Source organism: Dendrobates tinctorius, unplaced genomic scaffold (genome assembly GCF_039654945.1).
Source record: "Dendrobates tinctorius isolate UK_male_01 unplaced genomic scaffold, ASM3965494v1 ptg000156l, whole genome shotgun sequence".
Classification (NCBI taxonomy): domain Eukaryota; kingdom Metazoa; phylum Chordata; class Amphibia; order Anura; family Dendrobatidae; genus Dendrobates; species Dendrobates tinctorius.
Genome location: NW_027361823.1, coordinates 15,177,650 through 15,200,259, shown reverse-complemented (window position 1 = coordinate 15,200,259; position 22,610 = coordinate 15,177,650). Strand labels below are relative to the sequence as shown.

Sequence of the window (22,610 nt, the reverse complement as noted above, 5' to 3'; positions counted from 1 at the left end):
GCTGCGCACAATGTGTGGGTACTAAAAATGTATTGGCTGTACAATGTACTGACATTGCAATGGCAGATTTGCAATCTTCACTCAGCAACATTCACTACTGCGTGTTTCTGACAAATACCCATGGAGTCAAAATTGTCACTTCTGCTGTAGATAAATTCCCAGAGGGGTGTAATTTCCAAAATGGGGTCACTTAAAAGGAGATTCCTCTCTTTTGGCACTTAGGGTCTCTGTATATGGAATCCACAAACTATTCTACGATAATTTGTTCTGCAAAAATCAAATAGTGCTTCTTCCATTCAAGCCATGTGGTTAAGCAGTACTGTACAGAAACATATGGGGTATTCCCACATTTAGCAGAAATTGTGTCACAAATTTTGGTGCCATTTTTATCCATTTTCTTATATGAAAATGTAAAATCTGTGGATAAAATATAATTTTTGTGGTAAAAATGTAATTTACTAAGAGGTGCAATTTGTAAAATGAGTTCACTTTTTCAGGGATTCTGCTGTTCTGTCACTTCAGGCGCTCTGCCAATGTGACATGGCACCTTCAAACCATTCCAGCAAAATGTGCACTGCAATATGGCGCTCCTTCCTTTCTGAGCTTTACACTGTGCCTCAAAAGTAGTTATCAACCACATACTGTATGAGGTATCATCGTGTTTGGAAGAAATTGAGTAACATTTTGTGGCCCATTTTTTCCTATTTTCCCTTTTGAAAATTAAATACTTGGCTCCAAAGTAACATTTCAGTGGAAAAACAAGGTAATTTTCCATTGACTCAGCCTAATGTTATATAATTCTGTAAATCGCCTGAGAGTTAAAAATACTCAGTAAACCACTAGATAAATTTTTCAAGAGGTGTACTTTGCAAAGTGGGATCACTTTTGAGAGTTTCTGCCCAAGAGTACAGGCCCCAACCACGGAGCTCCGAGCTGACGATCTGGCCAATTACTTCAAAGAAAAAATTGATCAGATTCTACAGGAAATTATCTCCCAATCACCTCATACCATGCACGGTCCTCCCTCCCCCACTGCATCTAGCTCACTCTCTGATTTTAAACCAGTCACAGAAGAAGAAGTAAGCAGGCTCCTTGCATCTTCATGCCCAACCACTTGCACCAGTGACCCATTTCCATCACATCTCCTCCAGTCCCTTTCACCTGCTGTCACCCCTCACCTAACTAAAATATGTAACCTCTCTCTCTCTTCTGGTATCTTTCCCTCCTCATTTAAGCATGCCATCATACATCCACTACTTAAAAAACCATCCCTTGACCAAAACTGTGCCGCTAACTATAGACCTGTCTCTAATCTTCCCTTCATCTCTAAACTCCTGGAACACCTGGTCCACTCCCATCTTACCCGCTATCTCTTTGATAACTCTCTTCTTGACCCTCTCCAATCCGGTTTCCGCTCTTTACACTCTACTGAAACTGCCCTCACTAAAGTCTCTAATGATCTACTAACAGCTAAATCAAATGGTCATTACTCCATGCTAATTCTCTTGGATCTCTCTGCAGCATTCAACACTGTGGATCATTAGCTCCTCCTCACTATGCTCCGTTCCATTGGCCTCAAGGACACCGTTCTCTCCTTGTTCTCCTATCTCTCTGACCACTCCTTTACTGTATCTTTTGCTGGCTCCTCCTCTCACCTTCCCCTTACTGTTGGGGTTCCTCAAGGATCGGTTCTAGGTCCCCTCCTCTTCTCTGTTTTCACTGCCCCTATTGGTCAAACAATCAGTAGATTTGGTTTCCAGTACCATCTCTATGCGGATGACACCCAATTATACGCTTCTTTTCCTGACATCACGCCAGCCTTTCTAGAAAACACCGGCAATTGTCTAAATGCTGTGTCCAACATCATGTCCTCACTATATCTGAAACTGAACCTGTCAAAGACTGAGCTCCTTGTGTTTCCTCCCTCTACAAATGTACCTATACCCGACATTGCCATTTCTGTGTGTGGTTCCACTATTACTCCCCAGCAACATGCCCGCTGTCTTGGGGTCATACTTGACTCTGAGCTTTCCTTCGCCCCCCACATTCAATCACTGGCTTGCTCTTGTCATCTGCACCTCTAAAACATCTCTAGAATTCGACCTTTTCTTACTTTTGACTCTGCAAAAACTCTTACTGTTTCTCTTATTCATTCTCGTCTCGACTATTGTAACTCTCTTCTAATCGGTGTCCCTCTTACCAAACCCTCCCCTCTCCAATCTGTCTTGAATGCTGCAGCCAAGATCATATTCCTCACCAATCGTTACACCGATGCCTCTACCTTGTGCCAGTCATTACACTGGCTACCCATCCACTCCAGAATTCAGTATAAACTTATTACCCTCACCCACAAAGCCCTCCATGGCTCAGCACCACCCTACATCTCCTCCCTTGTTTCAGTATACCACCCTACCCACACCCTTCACTCTGCTGATGACCTGAGGTTAGCATCCTCAATAATCAGAACCTCCCACTCCTGTCTCCAAGACTTTACACATGCTGTGCCAATTCTTTGGAATGCACTTCCCAGGTCAATACGATTAGTCCCCAATCTCCATAATTTTAAGCGTGCCCTGAAAACGCATTTATTCAGACTGTCCTATCGCCTCAACACATTAACCTAATCTATCCCTGTGTGGCACAGCCAAAAGTTTTACCATAACCAGGTTCCCCGCATCATGTTCCCACATGCTTTATGCATCCATTAGCCCTCTGTGCCTGTACTGTTACACACTTAACATTATGGCTGGTCCATACAATCAGGGCAACTGTTACCACCCACCTTTCGTGTCTACCTCTTTCCTCATAGACTGTAAGCTTGCGAGCAGGGCCCTCATTCCTCTTGGTATTTGTTATAATCTATGTGATTATTGTTATGCTGTAATGTCTATTGTCTGTACAAATCCCCTCTGAAATGTAAAGTGCTGTGGAAAATGTCGGCGCTATAGAAATACAATTTATTATTATTATTCTGCTGTTTTGGCATGTAAGAGGCTCTTCAAATGTGACATGGCATCCGCAATTTGTTGTAGCCAAAATTGTGCTCCAATTGTCAATTGATGATCCTTCCCTTCTGAGCCATGCCAAGTGCCCAAACAGTAGTTTTCTACCACATATGAAGTATCTGTATATTCAGGAGAAATTGCACAACAGATTTTACAGTCCACTTTCTCCTGTTCCTCTTTTGAAAATGAAAAATTGGGTGCAAAAGCAACAGATCACTCAGTGCACATAGGATGCCATGGTTATCTGCATTGCAAATCCTGTTTACATAGTTTAATGTGCTGGCAAGAACGATGATCTTGTAAGGCTAAATGCCCCTTTACATTTAGCGATGCACCAGCGATACGACCAGCGATGCGACCCGGTCAGGATCGCTGGTGCATCGCTAAATGGTCGCTAGTGAGCTTCCACACAGGAAGATCTCACAGTGATGCAGCAGCGATATAGCGGACGATACTTACCTTTCAGACGCGGCGATCCTGATGTCCTCCCGCCCGCCTCCACATGTCGCTCGTAGTCACAGCAGGAAGCGAACGACGAGAAATGGAGCTGTGCGATCTTGCGCGATCAGCGATGGACAGCGGGGGAGCCGGTCGGAGGTACTGTAAGTATCACACATAGCGATATTGCTAGCGATATCGCTGCTGCGTCACCAAATCGGTGATGCTTTAGCGATATTGCTAGCGATATCGCTATGTGTAAAACCCCCTTAAGAAAAAGATTATATCACCTGATGAGTGAGCATTTTGCATGTTGAAACAATGATCAACAGTTTGTTTATACTGTAAGCAGTTTTACAATTTCTTTTAGTGTTAATGCAGCTTTAGGCACCCGTTATAGTCTTCATTCAATGTATGGAAGCTGCTCCTTTCATATATGCACAGTGTTAACAAAATCCTAGATGTAAACGAGATTTAGCCTTCTAATAGCACAAATATACAGTGGAAAAAATAAGTGTTTGATACACTGCTGATTTTACAAGTTTCTTACCTAAAAATAATGGAGAGGTCTGTAATTTTTTTTATCATGAATACACTTCAACTGTGAGAGACATAATCTAAAAAAGAATCCAGAAAATCACATTGTATGATTTGTTGTACTCAACTTTCTTCTTCCTCCAAACATGGCGAGTGAAGTTATACCAAAAAGTTCAGGTTTGGTCTCATCTGGCCATATGACCTTCTCCCTTAACTCCTATTAGAGTTGAGCGAAACGAGTCGAAAAAATTCAAAAGTCGTCGACTTTTGGCAAAGTCGGGTTTCATGAAACGAAACCCGACCCTAGGATGAGGTCGGCCACGAGGTCGGCGACTTACGCGCCAAAGTCGCGTTTCAAAAGTTTGTTTTGCGCTCTTTTTCAGCCAATCAGGATCCACGGACACTGTGGGCAACGTGATGACATAGGCACGGGTCACCACCATCTTTCAGAAGGGCATGCAAGTGATTGGCTTGCTTTGGTGGGCATCACAGGGGGTATAAAAGGGCGTGCACGCCGACCGCCATCTTACTTCTGCCGATCTTAGTATAGGGAGAGGTTGCTGCTGATTCTGTAGGGAGAGCGTTAGGCAGGGAAGAAGACAAAAAAACTGCTTCTGCTGCTAGCGATTTGGCCTGCACAACACACCAGTCACTGTGTGTGCAGTGCAAGGGGAGGCTATATAGTGGTGTATCAGTGGTGTTGGTTGTTGGGCTGCCTTCTAAGGCTTCCTGACATTCCTGCATTGCTGTTTACCCACTGCTCCGCAAACTGCTTTTTTAAAAGCAATCCCAATTTTTTTTTTTGTCCTGCTGAGAAGACAAAAAAACTGCTTCTGCTGCTAGCAATTTGGCCTGCACAACACACCAGTCACTGTGTGTGCAGTGCAAGGGGAGGCTATATAGTGGTGTATCAGTGGTGTTGGTTGTTGGGCTGCCTTCTAAGGCTTCCTGACATTCCTGCATTGCTGTTTACCCACTGCTCCGCAAACTGCTTTTTTAAAAGCAATCCAATCTCCCTTATCCTCTAGTCACTTTTGTCACAGCTGTGCCATCGAGCCTGTCACATAGCGCTCAGATATTCATTGGGCCTCACACAATCCAAAAGTGTCCAGTGTCCAAAAGTGTGTGCAGAGATTCAAAATCTCCCTTATCCTCTAGTCACTTTGGTCACAGCTGTGCCATCGAGCCTGTCACATAGCGCTCAGATATTCATTGGGCCTCACACAATCCAAAAGTGTCCAGTGTCCAACAGTGTGTGCAGAGATTCAAAATCTCCCTTATCCTCTAGTCACTTTGGTCACAGCTGTGCCATCGAGCCTGTCACATAGCGCTCAGATATCAGTGGGCCCCACACAATCCAAAAGTGTCCAGTGTCCAAAAGTGTGTGCAGAGATTCAAAATCTCCCTTATCCTCTAGTCACTTTTGTCACAGCTGTGCCATCGAGCCTGTCACATAGCGCTCAGATATTCATTGGGCCTCACACAATCCAAAAGTGTCCAGTGTCCAAAAGTGTGTGCAGAGATTCAAAATCTCCCTTATCCTCTAGTCACTTTGGTCACAGCTGTGCCATCGAGCCTGTCACATAGCGCTCAGATATCAGTGGGCCTCACACAATCCAAAAGTGTCCAGTGTCCAAAAGTGTGTGCAGAGATTCAAAATCTCCCTTATCCTCTAGTCACTTTTGTCACAGCTGTGCCATCGAGCCTGTCACATAGCGCTCAGATATTCATTGGGCCTCACACAATCCAAAAGTGTCCAGTGTCCAAAAGTGTGTGCAGAGATTCAAAATCTCCCTTATCCTCTAGTCACTTTGGTCACAGCTGTGCCATCGAGCCTGTCACATAGCGCTCAGATATCAGTGGGCCTCACACAATCCAAAAGTGTCCAGTGTCCAAAAGTGTGTGCAGAGATTCAAAATCTCCCTTATCCTCTAGTCACTTTTGTCACAGCTGTGCCATCGAGCCTGTCACATAGCGCTCAGATATTCATTGGGCCTCACACAATCCAAAAGTGTCCAGTGTCCAAAAGTGTGTGCAGAGATTCAAAATCTCCCTTATCCTCTAGTCACTTTGGTCACAGCTGTGCCATCGAGCCTGTCACATAGCGCTCAGATATTCATTGGGCCTCACACAATCCAAAAGTGTCCAGTGTCCAAAAGTGTGTGCAGAGATTCAAAATCTCCCTTATCCTCTAGTCACTTTGGTCACAGCTGTGCCATCGAGCCTGTCACATAGCGCTCAGATATTCATTGGGCTTCACACAATCCAAAAGTGTCCAGTGTCCAAAAGTGTGTGCAGAGATTCAAAATCTCCCTTATCCTCTAGTCACTTTTGTCACAGCTGTGCCATCGAGCCTGTCACATAGCGCTCAGATATTCATTGGGCCTCACACAATCCAAAAGTGTCCAGTGTCCAAAAGTGTGTGCAGAGATTCAAAATCTCCATTATCCTCTAGTCACTTTGGTCACAGCTGTGCCATCGAGCCTGTCACATAGCGCTCAGATATCAGTGGGCCTCACACAATCCAAAAGTGTCCAGTGTCCAAAAGTGTGTGCAGAGATTCAAAATCTCCCTTATCCTCTAGTCACTTTTGTCACAGCTGTGCCATCGAGCCTGTCACATAGCGCTCAGATATTCATTGGGCCTCACACAATCCAAAAGTGTCCAGTGTCCAAAAGTGTGTGCAGAGATTCAAAATCTCCCTTATCCTCTTGTCACTTTGGTCACAGCTGTGCCATCGAGCCTGTCACATAGCGCTCAGATATCAGTGGGCCTCACACAATCCAAAAGTGTCCAGTGTCCACAAGTGTCTGCAGAAATTCAAAATCTCCCCTGTCCTATAGACACCTTGTACCTTGTTTTACATTACTATATAGTTTGTTGGATTTTGTCTACATTTCTACCAAAAATGAGGAAGGCTGGTGGAAGAGGCCGTGGAATTGGGCGGGGGTTGGCAGCTGGTAATGATGGTGTTGGTGGTGGATCTGATGGTAGTGGCAAGAGCAAAATAGGACCGAATGCAGGAGGTGCTGACCCTGCGTCATCGTCTGGCTACATAAGGCCTCGAACGCTTAGTTTTCTAGGAGTTGGCAAACCGCTTTTAAAGCCAGAGCATCAGGAAAAAGTTTTGTCTTACATTGCTGACTCAGCCTCCAGCTCTGTCGCCTCCTCTTCTTCAGTTGTAAAAAGTAAAAGCACTGAGTCGTCATTGGAGGCTCATGTTCATGAACCACACCTTTCCTTGTGTCCTTCACCCCAACCAAGATTGAAGGATGACGCAGGCCATACTACTGATTACTCCATGGAGCTGTTTTCACATACCATGCCTGGATTATCAAGTGAAATGGTGAATTATCCAGGCCAAGATGAATCTGACATGGAGTGCACTGATGCACAGCCGCTGATGGATGATTCTGCTGGTACATTCACTCAGAGCACTACATTGTCCTCGCAGTGTACATAGCCAGATTCTGACTCTGATGAGACTCAGGTGCCCCTTCCCGCACACTATACCACCATACACGGTGACACAGAGGAAGGTGCACATGACATAGAAGAGGAGGTGATGGATGACCCAGTTGTTGACCCAGATTGGCATCCCTTGGGGGAAGAGGGTGCTGCTTCCAATAGCACAGATGAGGAGCATCCACAGCAGACATCGACATCGCAACAGCTGTTATCTGGCAGGCCCGGAGCACTCCAAAGACAGGTTCCAAACATCAAAAGAGTTGCTGGACAGCTTGTCCAGAAGGTCAAAAGATCACAGCGTGCTAGGCCGCAAAATGTCTGCCAAAGTAGGAAGAGTGCAGTATGGCACTTTTTTGAACAAAATCCTCATGATCAGGCCAAGGTTATCTGTAAGAAGTGCGCAAAGACCTTTAGCCGAGGGAACAATCTGAAAAATTTGAATACCAGTTGCATGCTTAGACATTTAACCAGCATGCACTTGCAAGCGTGGACACAACACCAAACCTCAAGTGCCACATGTGCAACTGATCACAACGAAGGTAGTCAGCAACGCTACATTGTTTCCCCCACTGTAAGCCCACCGGTTAGCACAGCAGCAAATGTTGAGGTGTCGTTGCAAGACCACAGCAGTCAGGGAATCCCACTGTTATATCAACGAAAGACTGATTCTAGGCCATCAGAAAGAACACCAACTCCATCACCATCATCAACCCTCTCTCAGTCCGCCCTGTCCACCGCTACTTCCACCATATGCAGCTCTCAAGTCCAGCTCACCCTCCCAGACACTATGAGTAGGTCAAGAAAGTACTCAGTCTCTCATCCGCGTACACTGGGTTTGAACGCCCACATTGCCAAACTAATCTCGTTTGAGATGATGCCCTTTCGGTTGGTGGAAAGCACAGCTTTCCGCGAACTCATGGCCTATGCAGTACCACGCTATGACCTACCCAGTCGCCACTTCTTCTCTCGCAAAGCCATCCCAGCCCTCCACCATCATGTGAAAGACCACATTGTCCATGCACTCAAGCAGTCAGTGAGCGGAAAGGTGCACCTCACAACTGATGCATGGTCCAGTCGGCATGGCCAGGGCCGTTACGTGTCCATCACTGCGCACTGGGTTAATGTGGTGGATGCAGGGTCCACAGGAGACAGTGGTGGTGGGACAGTGCTGCCTAGCCCACGGTATAGGAAACAGTTGGCTGTAGGCGTTCGACCCTCCTCTTCCTCCTCCTCCTCCAGAAGCGAAAGCTCGTCCACAGAGCGCAGTCGTACGAGCACTCCATCTGCAGCTGCCACTGTTGCACACGATGTGTCCCCCTATCGAGCAGCTAGTGGAAAGCGTCAGCAGGCTGTGTTGCAGATGATGTGTTTGGGCGACAGACACACCGCCGAGGTGCTGGCCGAGTACTTGAAGCGACAAACTGAGTCATGGCGGGGCAGTGTACATCTTGAGGCAGGCAAGGTAGTTAGTGATAACGGCCGTAATTTTGTGGCAGCCATAGCCCTTTCAAAACTCAGCCACATACCTTGCTTGGCTCACACCTTGAACCTGGTGGTGCAGTGCTTCCTCAAAAATTATCCAGAGTTAACAGCCCTGCTCCAGAAGGTGCGAAGACTGTGCGCGCACATCCGCCGGTCGCCTGTACACTCCGTTCGTATGCAGAAGCTGCAGCGATTGCTCCACCTTCCCAACCACCGCCTCATTATCGACATTGCAACAAGGTGGAACTCCACCCTGCACATGGTGGAGCGGCTGTGCGAGCAGAGGCAGGCCATAATGCATTTGTGGGAGGATACACGGCCAGGCACTTTGAGAGCAGACATGGAGTTGACAGGTGTGCAGTGGTCGAAGCTGAAAGACCTTTGTAAAGTCCTTCAGTGTTTTGAGGAATGCACACGGCTGGTAAGCGCAGACGACGCCATCCTAAGCATGAGCATCCCACTTATGCGTCTGCTCATGCAAACTTTGACGCACCTTAAGGAGCAGGCGTCTGCAGCCAATGTTGATGAGGAGGAAGAGGAGGAGGGAATCCTTGATGACATTCAGCCATTGTCTGCTCAGGGACCTCTCCTGGATGAGGTGGAGGAAGAAGAGGAGGAGGAGGATGATGATGGGGATGATTACTTAGGGGAGGAGGATGCATCTCGTGGGGCAAGTGAAAATGTTGGCTTGGCAAGGTCTGGTACAGGGTTTGTGCGTGACTGGAGGGATGTGGATTTGCCAGAAAGTGCTCCTCCACCCAGCACTCGCAGTGCATCATTGACACCGGGAACATTGGCCCACATGTCAGATTATGCCTTGCGGATCCTAAAAAGGGACCCCCGCATTGCCAAAATGATGAACGATGACGACTACTGGTTGGCCAACATCCTGGATCCACGCTATAAAGGCAAATTACAAAACATCATGCCACAGAAGAACCTTGACCTAATATTGGCTAATAAACAAGCAACTCTGGTAAATCGGTTGCTTGAGGCATTCCCAGCACACAGCAGCGGTGATGGTTCTCACACGAGCCGTACGGGCCGGGGGCAGCTTGGCAGAGGTGTTCGTGGTGCACACAGCAGAAGTGGCGTTGGAGACAGGGGTTTCATGACAATGTTGTGGACTGATTTTTCAAATACCGCTCACACAACTGGTAATACTGCATCGATGGAAAGTGACAGGAGACAGCAGTTGTCAACTATGGTTACAAACTACTTTTCCTCCCATATCGATGTTCTCCCACACAGGTCATTCCCCTTTGACTATTGGGCCGCTAAACTGGACACCTGGCCTGAATTGGCCCAATATGCCTTACAGGAGCTCGCTTGCCCAGCTGCAAGTGTGCTATCGGAAAGAGTCTTCAGTGCAGCTGGATCAATCCTGACAGAAAAAAGGACCCATCTGTCAACCCAAAATGTGGATGATCTAACCTTCATTAAAATGAACCACGCATGGGTTTCCAAGGATTTTGTCCCACCTTCCCCTGATGACACATAGGGTGACAGAAAAATGGCTTGCTTTGGTCCACCTCTTCCTGGTACTTCACCTATTTCGCCTTTTGCATCAGCTGAATGTCCAACATCAACATATGCCACTTTCTAAAACTCCCTAACTGTGCTGCCTCCCCCCCATGGCCGGGGTCACCACCTAGCGCACGACACCGTGCGAGTGCCGTTGCCCTGGACAGGTGGGTAGGCCGACTCTTGGGCGCGGGCACTGGCACAGGGTCCCTCATAGTGCAATCAAGTGTCTCTGACGGTGGTGGTGCACACCCGCCGTCAGACACACCGCTGTACTATGAGGGGCCCAGTGCCAGTACTGACGCCCACGAGTGGGCCCCCCTTGCTTGGGCAGGGCCCCAGCATTTGCAATCTTTACCTCTCCCTGCTCCTCCGCTGTGTAATCTGGGCCGTCAAATCCATACTGTGCCTGACACCGTCTGAGCCTGCCTCCTGAGACATATATTTTGAATGGGTACGCTATCCATACATGTTATCTGGGGATACGGTACCCTTTCTAACCTTTGTGCAATCACGTGCAATCCATACTGGGCCTAACACCATCTGAGCCTGCCTCCTGAGACATATATTTTGAATGTGTACGCTATCCATACATGTTATCTGGGGATACGGTACCCTTTCTAACCTTTGTGCAATCACGTGCAATCCATACTGGGCCTAACACCGTCTGAGCCTGCCTCCTGAGACATATATTTTGAATGTGTATGCTATCCATACATGTTATCCGGGGATACGGTACCCTTTCTAACCTTTGTGCAATCACGTGCAATCCATACTGGGCCTAACACCGTCTGAGCCTGCCTCCTGAGACATATATTTTGAATGTGTACGCTATCCATACATGTTATCCGGGGATACGGTACCCTTTCTAACCTTTGTGCAATCACGTGCAATCCATACTGGGCCTAACACCGTCTGAGCCTGCCTCCTGAGACATATATTTTGAATGGGTACGCTATCCATACATGTTATCCGGGGATACGGTACCCTTTCTAACCTTTGTGCAATCACGTGCAATCCATACTGGGCCTAACACCGTCTGAGCCTGCCTCCTGAGACATATATTTTGAATGTGTACGCTATCCATACATGTTATCCGGGGATACGGTACCCTTTCTAACCTTTGTGCAATCACGTGCAATCCATACTGGGCCTAACACCGTCTGAGCCTGCCTCCTGAGACATATATTTTGAATGTGTACGCTATCCATACATGTTATCTGGGGATACGGTACCCTTTCTAACCTTTGTGCAATCACGTGCAATCCATACTGGGCCTAACACCGTCTGAGCTTGCCTCCTGAGACATATATTTTGAATGTGTACGCTATCCATACATGTTATCTGGGGATACGGTACCCTTTCTAACCTTTGTGCAATCACGTGCAATCCATACTGGGCCTAACACCGTCTGAGCCTGCCTCCTGAGACATATATTTTGAATGTGTACGCTATCCATACATGTTATCCGGGGATACGGTACCCTTTCTAACCTTTGTGCAATCACGTGCAATCCATACTGGGCCTAACACCGTCTGAGCCTGCCTCCTGAGACATATATTTTGAATGTGTACGCTATCCATACATGTTATCTGGGGATACGGTACCCTTTCTAACCTTTGTGCAAACACGTGCAATCCATACTGGGCCTAACACCGTCTGAGCCTGCCTCCTGAGACATATATTTTGAATGTGTATGCTATCCATACATGTTATCCGGGGATACGGTACCCTTTCTAACCTTTGTGCAATCACGTGCAATCCATACTGGGCCTAACACCGTCTGAGCCTGCCTCCTGAGACATATATTTTGAATGTGTACGCTATCCATACATGTTATCTGGGGATACGGTACCCTTTCTAACCTTTGTGCAATCACGTGCAATCCATACTGGGCCTAACACCATCTGAGAATGATAGATGGGGCCCACCATACACTGGAACATTCCAAAGGTGGACATCAGACACTGGAGCAGCATTTACAGGGCCCATTATACACTAGATCATTAGAAATGGGGCCCATTATGTTTGGAGCATTATTTGGGCCCATAAGACAGTAGAGCTTCATCCATGAGGACCAACATATACTGTAGCATTATGTGGAGCTCATCATATACTGTTTCAAACATTATATGGGACTAATGATTCTGTATGGAGAAATAGATGGGCCTCGTCATGAGATGTAAAAAGTGAGGTATTTTTCATTGTACTATACCGCTATTTCTCTGCCGTATCGGAGCATGATGAGTTGTGGTATGTGTTAAAGGGGCGCTCTTTCGCCCAGGGCACATGAAAACCTGGAGCCAGCCCTCCCCCCCCACAGTCTGTAGCCAAATAACCCCCATTTTTCAGTGCGTAACTTGTATTATGAAGTTTATTAAGGTTGACAAGCTTAAGTAAGAAGAATTGATGCTTTTGGCATTCAAATGGGCACTGTTGGTGTGTTTCCTGTCCTCCTCTCACTGCCGACTTTTATTCCCCATTGACTTACATTGGGTTTTGTGTTTCGGGACGACCCCGACTTTTCCCTATATTCGGACGATCTTGCTCGACCCGACTTTTGGAAAAGTCGGGTTTCACGAAACGAAACGCGACCCTAAAAAACCAAAAGTCGCTCAACTCTACCTCCTATGGATCATCCAGATGATCATTAGCAAACTTCAGACGCAACTGGACATGTGCTGACGGCAGCAAGGGAATCTTTCCTGCCCTGCAGGATTTTATTCCATGACAACTTAGTGTTTTACTAACTGTAATGTTTGAGACTGTGGTATATGTGGTCCCAGCTCTCTTCAGGTCAATGACCAGGTCCTCCCATGTAGTTCTGGGCTGGTTGCTGACCTTTCTCAGAATCATCCTTATCCCATGAGGTGATAATTTACATGGAGCCCCAAACTGAGGAAGATTGAGTGTCATCTTGTGTTTCTTCTTTTGTCTAATAATTGTGTCAACAATTGTTGCCTTGTCACCAAGATGCTTGCATATTGTCCTGTAGCCCATTCAAACCTTGTGCAGGTCTACAATTTTGTCCCTGGTATCCTTAGACAGCTCTTTGGTCTTAGCCATGGTAGGGATGTTGGAGTGTGATTGATTTAGTGTGTGAACAGGTGTATTTTATACAAGTAAGAAGTTCAAACAGGTGCAATTAATACAGGTAATGAGTGTAGAGTAGGAGGACGTCTTAAAGAAAAACTAGCAGGTGTGTGAGAGCCAGAATTCTTGCTGGTTGATATGTGATCAAATGCTTATTTCATGCAATAAAATGCATTTTAATTATTTAAAAATCATACAATGTGATTTTTTTTATTTTTTTTTATTTTTAGATCTTTTTATTTTTGTTTCAAATACCGTACATATTTTTCCCACTGTATATATTTTGCATTTCTTAAAATATTGTAAAAAAAGCCTGCAGTTCCTGCCATCTATCAAAGCAAGATGTATGTAAGTTTTAAGAAAAGGTTTCTAAGTCTTATATACTGAGTTAGTCTTGTTTGTATTTTCTCTCAGTATTTTAGAACGCTATGTCCAGGATCAGATCCCAGGAGCAGCCGTTGTAGTGGAATCGATTGGAGCCAGAAGATATGGAGATGGTTTTTCAGAAGAGGACTACACTCAGAGCGACTTGATGATTTACGCTGTTGATCCCCAAACAAACCGAGCTATATCCCGTAATGAACTTTTTAAGTAAGCATACAATTAAGTTCAACTTCAATTTAAAATTCTAAAATTGCAACTCGTACCAAAATTAAACATTTAATAAGTAGAATTTTAGATATTTTCCTGTAAGACATAAAAAATAACAGCAAAAATAACACAGTCAGAAAACAGATAACAAACAGGAAAAAGTAAAGTACATGGATGAAGCGGTACCTTTGTGACTTTACAGCAGTGTATGATATTTTGCTAGACTTACAGTTCTTGTCACTTTGCCCTCAGAGAGAAAAGTATCTTTCCACATTATGTTATTGATGAAACAAAGCCATTGGGTGGTGTGAGCATTGTCTGACCGGCTTGTTCACACTTGTGCATGTCACATATGTTTTTAATTATGTTATTGATGAAGAATCGAGCCATGGCTTTGTCTTTTAGTGAAAGCAAATGCAACTTGTCATGTGACATGAGGAGGTGAGAGTTCACCTGAGGCTCCTGCCGCGATGGGAACAGCAAGTCATTTGTTACAGAACATTCTAGGTTATTTCAAGGAAACCCTTGGAACAAAAGGGCACATCTGCCAATACCAGCCATTATTCCTGTGACTATTATCAAGTCATGAATCTGATTGTCTGGAAAAATGAAACATCAACTGATACTAATTAATTTGACTGACTAACATAACTTAAAAAAAAAAAAAAAAAAGAACAGAAAACTTTAGTGACGTGCCTCTAAATTAAGCATATTGTAATTAAAAATCAAAAGTTAGTAGGAGAAACTCGTTGCCAAAAATTGCTCATCGCTAATTCCGTGTTGACCTTTGAGAATAACACACATGAATTGCATCATTTTGACTAATGTAATTACAAAATATATTCCGTTTTAGTGATTTGGCAGCACTAATGATGACCACTTGGTCATACAGCTGAGAAATGGGATCACACGCTGCCTGATTGTTTATAGGAGAAAAAAATTGTAGTTTTGTGAGCAGTTCACTAGAAAAACAAGAGATTGTGTAAAAGAAAAACAGTATTGTGTTTTTTTATTTAATTCACTTAATTTGGATAATTAGTAGAGATGAGCGACTTTGCCTTTTTTTCCGGTCGAGTCGGGTTTCATGAAACCCAACTTTCTTAAAAGTCGCGTCGAACGAAATCAGCCGACTATAGGGAAAAGTTGGGGTCCGACTGAAACACGAAACCCAATGCAAGTCAATGGGGAAGCAAAGTTGGCAGGGAGTGGAGGACAGTAAACACACCTACAGTGCCCATTTCAATGCCAACGACATCAATTCTTATTACTGAAGCTTGTCAACCTAAATTTACTTTATAATAATAGTTATGCATTGAAAACTGGGGGTTATTTGGCTAAAGTTGTGGGGGGGTAGGGCTGGCGCCAGGTTTTCGTGTGCCCTGGGCCAAAGAGTGTCAGTGCGCCCATTTAACACATACCACAACTCATGATGCTCCGATACGGCACAGAAATATAGGTATAGTACAATGAAAAATACTTCACTGCTTACATGACATGACTGATATTATCTATTTTAAATTCTACAATAACTCCAAAAAATTACAGTATATTGCTCCATACAGTATTATGGCCACCACCTAGTGCGCCATACAGAATAATGAGCCCCATATATTTCTCCATACAGAATAATTGGTCACATATAATGTTCCATACAGTATATGATGAGCTGCACATAATGCTACAGTATATGCCGGTCCCCATGGATGATGCTCCACTGTCTTATGAGCCAAAATAATGCTCCATATATAATGGGCCCCATTTCTAATGCTCCAGTGTATTATGGGCCCCATAAATGCTGCTCCAGTGTCTGATGTCCCCCAATTGGAATGCTCCAGTATATGTTGGTCCCCATGGATGATGTTCTAGTGTGTTAAGGGCCCAAATAATGCTCCATATATAATGGACCCCATTTCTAATGCTCCAGTGTATAATGGGCCCCGTAAATGCTGCTCCAGTGTCTGATGTCCCCCATTTAGAATGCGCCAGTATATGTTGGTCCCCATGGACGATGCTCCAGTTTCTTATGGGCCCAAATAATGCTCCATATATAATGGGCCCCATTTCTAATGCTCCAGTGTATAATGGGTCCCGCAAGTGCTGCTCCAGTGTCTGATGTCCCCCATTTGGAATGCTCCAGTATATGTTGGTCCCCATCGACAATGCTTCAGTGTGTTATGGGCCCAAAGAATGCTACATATATAATGGGCCCCATTTCTAATGCTCCAGTGTATAATGGGCCCGGTAAATGCTGCTCCAGTGTCTGATGTCCCCCAATTGGAATACTCCAGTATATGTTGGTCCCCATGGACGATGTTCCAGTGTGTTATGGGCCCAAATAATGCTCCATATATAATGGGCCCCATTTCTAATGCTCCAGTGTATAATGGGCCCAATAAATGCTGCTCCAGTGTCTGATGTCCCCCATTTGGAATGCTCCAGTATATGTTGGTCCCCATGGACGATGCTGTAGTGTGTTATGGGCCCAAATAATGCTCCATATATAAAGGGCCCCATTTCTAATGCTCCAGTGTATAATGGGCCCCGTAAATGCTGCTCCAGTGTCTGATGTCCCCCATTTGGACTGCTCCAGTATATGATGGGCCAACTGGATGATGCTCCAGTGTATGATGGGCCCCATATCTCATTCTCGAGTATATATTGCTCCCCAAAAAATGCTCCCAACATTTAAAAAATTAAATACCTCTCCTCGCTGGGCACTGCTGTACTCTGGACTCCTCAGCATTGCCATCTTCAAGCTCTCTGCACTTGTACTGTTTCGGTAGAGGGCATACAGATGTGATGTCAGCGCGCTCTCTAACCTGAATGTCACTGTCAGGAAACGCGGAAGACATCACAGCGGTGGATCAGGGAGAGGTAAGTATTGCAAGTGCTGTGTCCCTGAGCAAGCAGGATACTGGCACAGGGCCCCTCATAGTACGGCAGTGTGTCTGACAGCGAGTGGGCCCCCCCACCGTCAGAGACACTTTATTGTACTATGAGAGGCCCTGTGCCAGTGCCGTTGCCCAAGAGTGGGAACACATACCTGTTCAGGGCAACAGCACTTGCCCGTGTGCGCAAGGTGGTGACCCCGGTCCTGGTGGGATGCAGCACAGTTAGGGAGGTTTAAAAAATGGCATATGTTGATGTGTAGGCTGTTTCAGCAGCTGCAAATGGAGGAATTGGAGAAGTCCAAGGAAGAGGAGGACAAAAGCGAGCCTTTTTTCTGCCAACATATGTGCTATCGGGGAAGGTGGGACAAAATCCTTGGAAACCCATGCATGGTTCATTTTAATGAAGGTTAGATCATCCACATTTTGGGTCGACAGACGGGTCCTTTTTTCTGTCAGGATTGATCCAGCAGCACTGAAGACTCTTTCGGATAGCACACTACCAGCAGGGCAAGCGAGCTCCTGTAAGGCATATTGTGCCAATTCAGGCCTTGTGTCCAGTTTTGAGGCCCAATATCAAAGGGGAATGACCTGTGAGGGAGAACCTCGATATGGGAGGAGAAGTAGTTTGTAACCATAGTTGACAACTGCTGTCTCCTGTCACTTGCAATCAATTCTGTATTAGCTGTAGTCTGCGTGGTACTTGACAAATCAGACCACAACATGGTCAGGAAACCCCTGTCTCCAACGCCAGTTTGTCTGTGTGCACCACGAACACCTCTTCCATTTTGCCCACTACGGCTCGTGGGAGAACCAGCTCCGCTGCTGTGTGCTGGGAATGCCTCAAACAAACGGTTTACCAGAGTTGCTTGTTTGTTAGCCAATATTAGCTCTAGGTTCTCCTGTGGCATGATGTTGTGTAGTTTGCCTTTATAGCGTGGATTGAGGATGCTGGCCAACCAGTAGTCATCATCCCTCATCATTTTGGCAATGCGGGGTCCCTTTTTAGGATCCGCAAGGCATAATCACACACGTGGGCCAATGTTCCAGGTGTCAATGCTGCACTGCCAGTGGTGGGTGGAGGCGCACTTTCTGGCAAATCCACATCCCTCCAGTCACGCACAAACCCTATACTTGACCTTGGCGTGCCCACATTTTCTCTTGCCCCCTGAGAAGCATCCTCATCCCCAAAATAATCATCCCCCTCATACTCCTCCTCATCTTCCTCTTCTTCCTCCACCTCGCCCACGACATTTCCCTGACCAGACAATGGCTGACTGTCATCAAGCCTTCCCTCCTCATCCTCCTCCTCCTGTTGCAGACGCCTGATCCTTAATGTGCATCAAAGTTTGCATGAGCAGACGCATAAGTGGTATGCTCATGCTTATGATGGCGTCGTCTGCGCTTACCAGCCGTGTGCATTCCTTAAAACACTGAAGGACTTTACAGAGGTCTTTCAGCTTTGACCACTGCACACCCGACAATTCCATGTCTGCCCTCAAACTGCCTGCCCATGTATCCTCCCACAAATGCATTACAGCCTGCTTCAGTTCACACAGCCTCTCAACCATGTGCATGGTGGAGTTCTATCTTGTAGCAACGTCTATGATTAGGCGGTGCTAGGGGAGGTGGAGTGATTGCTGCAGCTCCTGCATACGACTGGAGTGTACAGGCGAGCGACGGATGTGCGAGCACAGTCTTCGCACCTTATGGAGCAGGGCTGTTAACTCAGGATAATTATTTAGGAAGCACTGCACCACCAGGTTCAAGGTGTGAGCCGAGCAAGGTATGTGTGTGAGTTTGGCAAGGGCTATGGCTGCCAAAAAATTCCACCCATTATCACTGACTACCTTGCCTGGCTCAAGATGTAGACTGCCCAGACATGACTCAGTTTGTCGATGCAAGTAGTCGGTCAGCACCTCCGCGGTGTGACTGCTGTCGCCCAAAGACATCATTTTTAAAACAGCCTGCTGCCGCTTACCACTAGCTGTTCGATAGTGGGACACCTCGTGTGCAGCACTGACAGATGTGGATGGAGTTCTCGTGTGACTGCCCTGTCAACGAGCTTTCGCTTTTGGAGGAGCAGGAGGAGGAGGGTCGAACGCCTACAGCTAACTGTTACCTATACCGTGGGCTAGGCAGCACTGTTCCACCGCCGCTGTCCCCTGTGGAGCCTGCATCCACCACATTAACCCAGTGCGCAGTGATGGACACGTAATGGCCCTGTCCATGCCTACTGGACCATGCATCTGTTGTGAGGTGCACCTTTCCACTCACTGATTGTTTTAGTGCATGGATAATGCGGTCTTTCACATGCCGGTGGAGGGCAGGGATAGCTTTGCGAGAAAAGAAGTGCCGACTGGGTAGGTCATAGCGTGGGACAGCGTAGGCCATGAGCTCTCGCAAAGCTTCGCTTGCAACCAAACGGAAGGGCATCATCTCTAATGAGATCAGTTTGGCAATGTAGGCGTTAAAAGCCAGTGTACGTGGATGAGAGGATGAGTACTTTCTTGTCCTACTGAGAGTGTCTGGTAGGGTGAGCTGGACTTGAGAGCTGCATATGGGGGGACTAGCGTTGGACTGGACAGAGTGAGAAGGGGTTGGTGATGGTGAAGGTGTTGATGGCCTAGATTCAGTGTTTCCTCACGAAAATATTGTGATTCCCTGACTGCTTTTGCCTAGCGATGACACCTCAACATTTCTTGATGGTGGTGTGCTTAGCGGTGGCCTTACAGTGGGTGAAGCGATGGAGCGTTGCGGGCTACCTTCAGTAGGAGCAGGTGCACATGTGCTACCTGAGGTTTTGAAGTCCGTCCACACTTGCAAGTGCATGTTGGTTAAATGTCTAAGCATGCAACTGGTATTCAAATTTCTTAGCTTTTTCCCTCTGCTAAAGCTCCTTAGGCACTTGTTAAAGATAACCTTTGCGTCATCAGAAGGATTTTGTTCAAAAAAGTGCCACACTGCACTCTTCCTACTGTGGTACAAATTTTCAGGGCTTGCACACTGTGCTAATTTGACCGTCTGGCCAAGTTGTCCTGCAACTCTTTTAGTTTTCTTAACAAGTTTTTGGACAGCTACTGGCCTGCCGGATAACCGCTGCTGCGATGACGATGCTTGCTGCGGATCCTTCTCCTGTTCTGACCTATTTTCACTGGCACCCTCTTCCCCCAATGGATGCCAATCCGGGTCAACAACTTCGTCATCCATGATCTCGTCCTCAATGTCGTTTGCACCTTCCTCTGTACCTTCCTCTGTGTCACTGTGTAAGGTGGTATAGTATGCGGGAAGGGGGCACCTGAGTTTCATCAGGGTCTGATTAGGGCTCAGTAGACTGCGAGGGCAATGTAGTGCTGTGGGTCAATGTACCAGCATAATCATCTAGTAGTGGCTGTGCATCAGTGCACTCCATGTCAGATTCATCTTGGACTGGGGATTTCAGGATTTGACTTGATAACCCAGGCATGGTATGTGAAAAGAGCTCCATGGAGTAATCGGAAATGTGTGCTGTGGCATCCTTCACTTTTGGTGTGGGTGAAGGACACAAGGAAAGGTGTTGTTCCTGACCAGAAACCTGCACTGACAACTCTGTGCTTGCAGTTGTTGTAACTTCAGAAGAGGATGCAATAGAGCTGGAGGCTGTTTTGGCAATGTAAGCCAAAACCTGTCCCTGAAGCTCTGGCTTTAAAAGCGGTTTACCTACTCTCAGAAAAGGAAAACGTAAAGGCCTTCTTGTGCCAGACGATGATGCAGGTTCAACACCTCCTGCCTTAGCTGCTATTGTGCTTTTCCCAGAACCTGCCGATGCACCACCATCAGTACCAGCTGTGCCCCACCGCCCACGTCCGTGGCCTCTTACACCATACTTCCTCATGGGAAAATGTACCAAAAATACCAGCAGAGAAATGATACCGTATGAGGAGCGTACAGCTGTGTAAGGTGTATGTAAACAGTGAAATCTCCGTATATATTTTGTGAGTCACAGACGCTCACCCAGTATGTATTTCACCGTAATCCAACAAGCAGATATACGGTACTGTATCAGAAGTGTACAGCTGTATACGTTGTTGGTGAAAATGTCAATCTCCGTATATGTATTTACGGAATGTCTCACACACACACGCTGACTCTGTATAGAAGTGACCGTAATAAGAACACCAGATATCCGATACTGTTTGAGAATCGGACAGCAGTCAATACAGTGTATGGAGAAATGGAAATGTCCGTATATGTATTTGCAGAGTGTCACACACACACGCTGACTCTGTGTAGATGTGACCGTAATAAGAACACCAGATATCCGATACTGTTTGAGAATCGGACACCTTTATACGGTGTATGTATGGAAAAATGTTAATCTCCGTGTATTTTTTTACTGAGTCACACACAGGTAGCATGTATTTGTCCGTGATACCAGCCGGTACACGGTAGTGTGTGAGGAGCGTACACCTCTATACGGTGTGTGAAAAAATTTACGCTCAGTATCTTCTGTGCAGAAAAAAAGGAATAAAAGGATTTTTGCTTTTAAAAAAGCAGTCCGCACAGCAGTGTGCAAACAGCAATGTAGCTATCAGGGAACCTTATAAGGCAGCCTAATAACCAACAGAGCTGCTGCACACAAATATATCCACCCCTCTCACTGCACACTATACTGTTGTGTTTTACAGTCACATTCGCTATCAGCAGAAGCAATTTTTTTTTGTTTTTGCCAACCTAAATACTCTCCCTATTGAGAACGATCAGCAGCTACCTCTCCCTATGCTAAAATTGGCCGAAGTAATATTGCGGTCGGCGGTCACGGCCTTTTATAGGCACTGTGATGCCACACAAAGCCAGCCAATCACTTGAATGCCCTTCTCTAACATGGTGGGGGTCATTGCCTATGTAATCGCGTTGCCCACAGTGTGTGTCCTTGATGATTGGCTGAGAAAAGGCCCTGGAAGCATTGTGGGAAACGCGACTTTGGCTCTCAAGTCGGCGACCTCATGGCCGACCTCACGCTATGATCGGGTTTCGATCGGCGAAACCTGACTTTAGCCAAAGTCGGCGGATTCAGAATTTGGCCGACCCGTTTCGCTCAACTCTAATAATTAGCTTTCATCACTTTTTTCTGTCTTTGTCTCACTGATCCAATCTATAAAAAGATTTAATACCTCATTAATCGGATTTATGTTTGTAGAAGAGTGTTTTTTTTTTTTTATATATATATTTTTTTCTACTAACTTTTGTGAGAGCAGCTATAATGGAAGCACAGCAGCAAGCCTGGCCAATCACTATGAATGAGCTGTAACAGACCTTTAGTATAGTAAAAGGAGCAGTATTGTAGTTCCTTGTACAGCAGGTGACCAGGAGTTGGATTCTTTGTTTTCGATAGCAATAGTAGTCCCAGATGCCAGACCCAATCTTTAGTGGTGGTGACATGACATGTACTACATATGCTGTCAGGGAGCACATTTAAAGCAACCAATTTATCTCTGTATATCTCAGATCATAACTAAAACTACTGCCAGAGTAGAGACAGCGCTTCACAGGTTGGTGGATTTTACATCCTTTTCTTTTCAGCAGAAATAAGTTGCTTCTAAAG

General features: G+C 46.0%; 1 protein-coding gene across 1 annotated transcript in view; it reads left to right on the top strand.

The window, feature by feature from the left end:
- The window catches only part of PCDH15 (protocadherin related 15), a 2,659,104-nt gene that overhangs the window by 2,467,324 nt on the left and 169,170 nt on the right, over positions 1-22,610 (top strand). Inside the window, exon 30 of the mRNA XM_073548247.1 lies at positions 13,962-14,138. Within this exon, the coding sequence (XP_073404348.1) occupies positions 13,962-14,138 (177 nt within the window). The remainder of the gene's footprint in view (positions 1-13,961; positions 14,139-22,610) is intronic.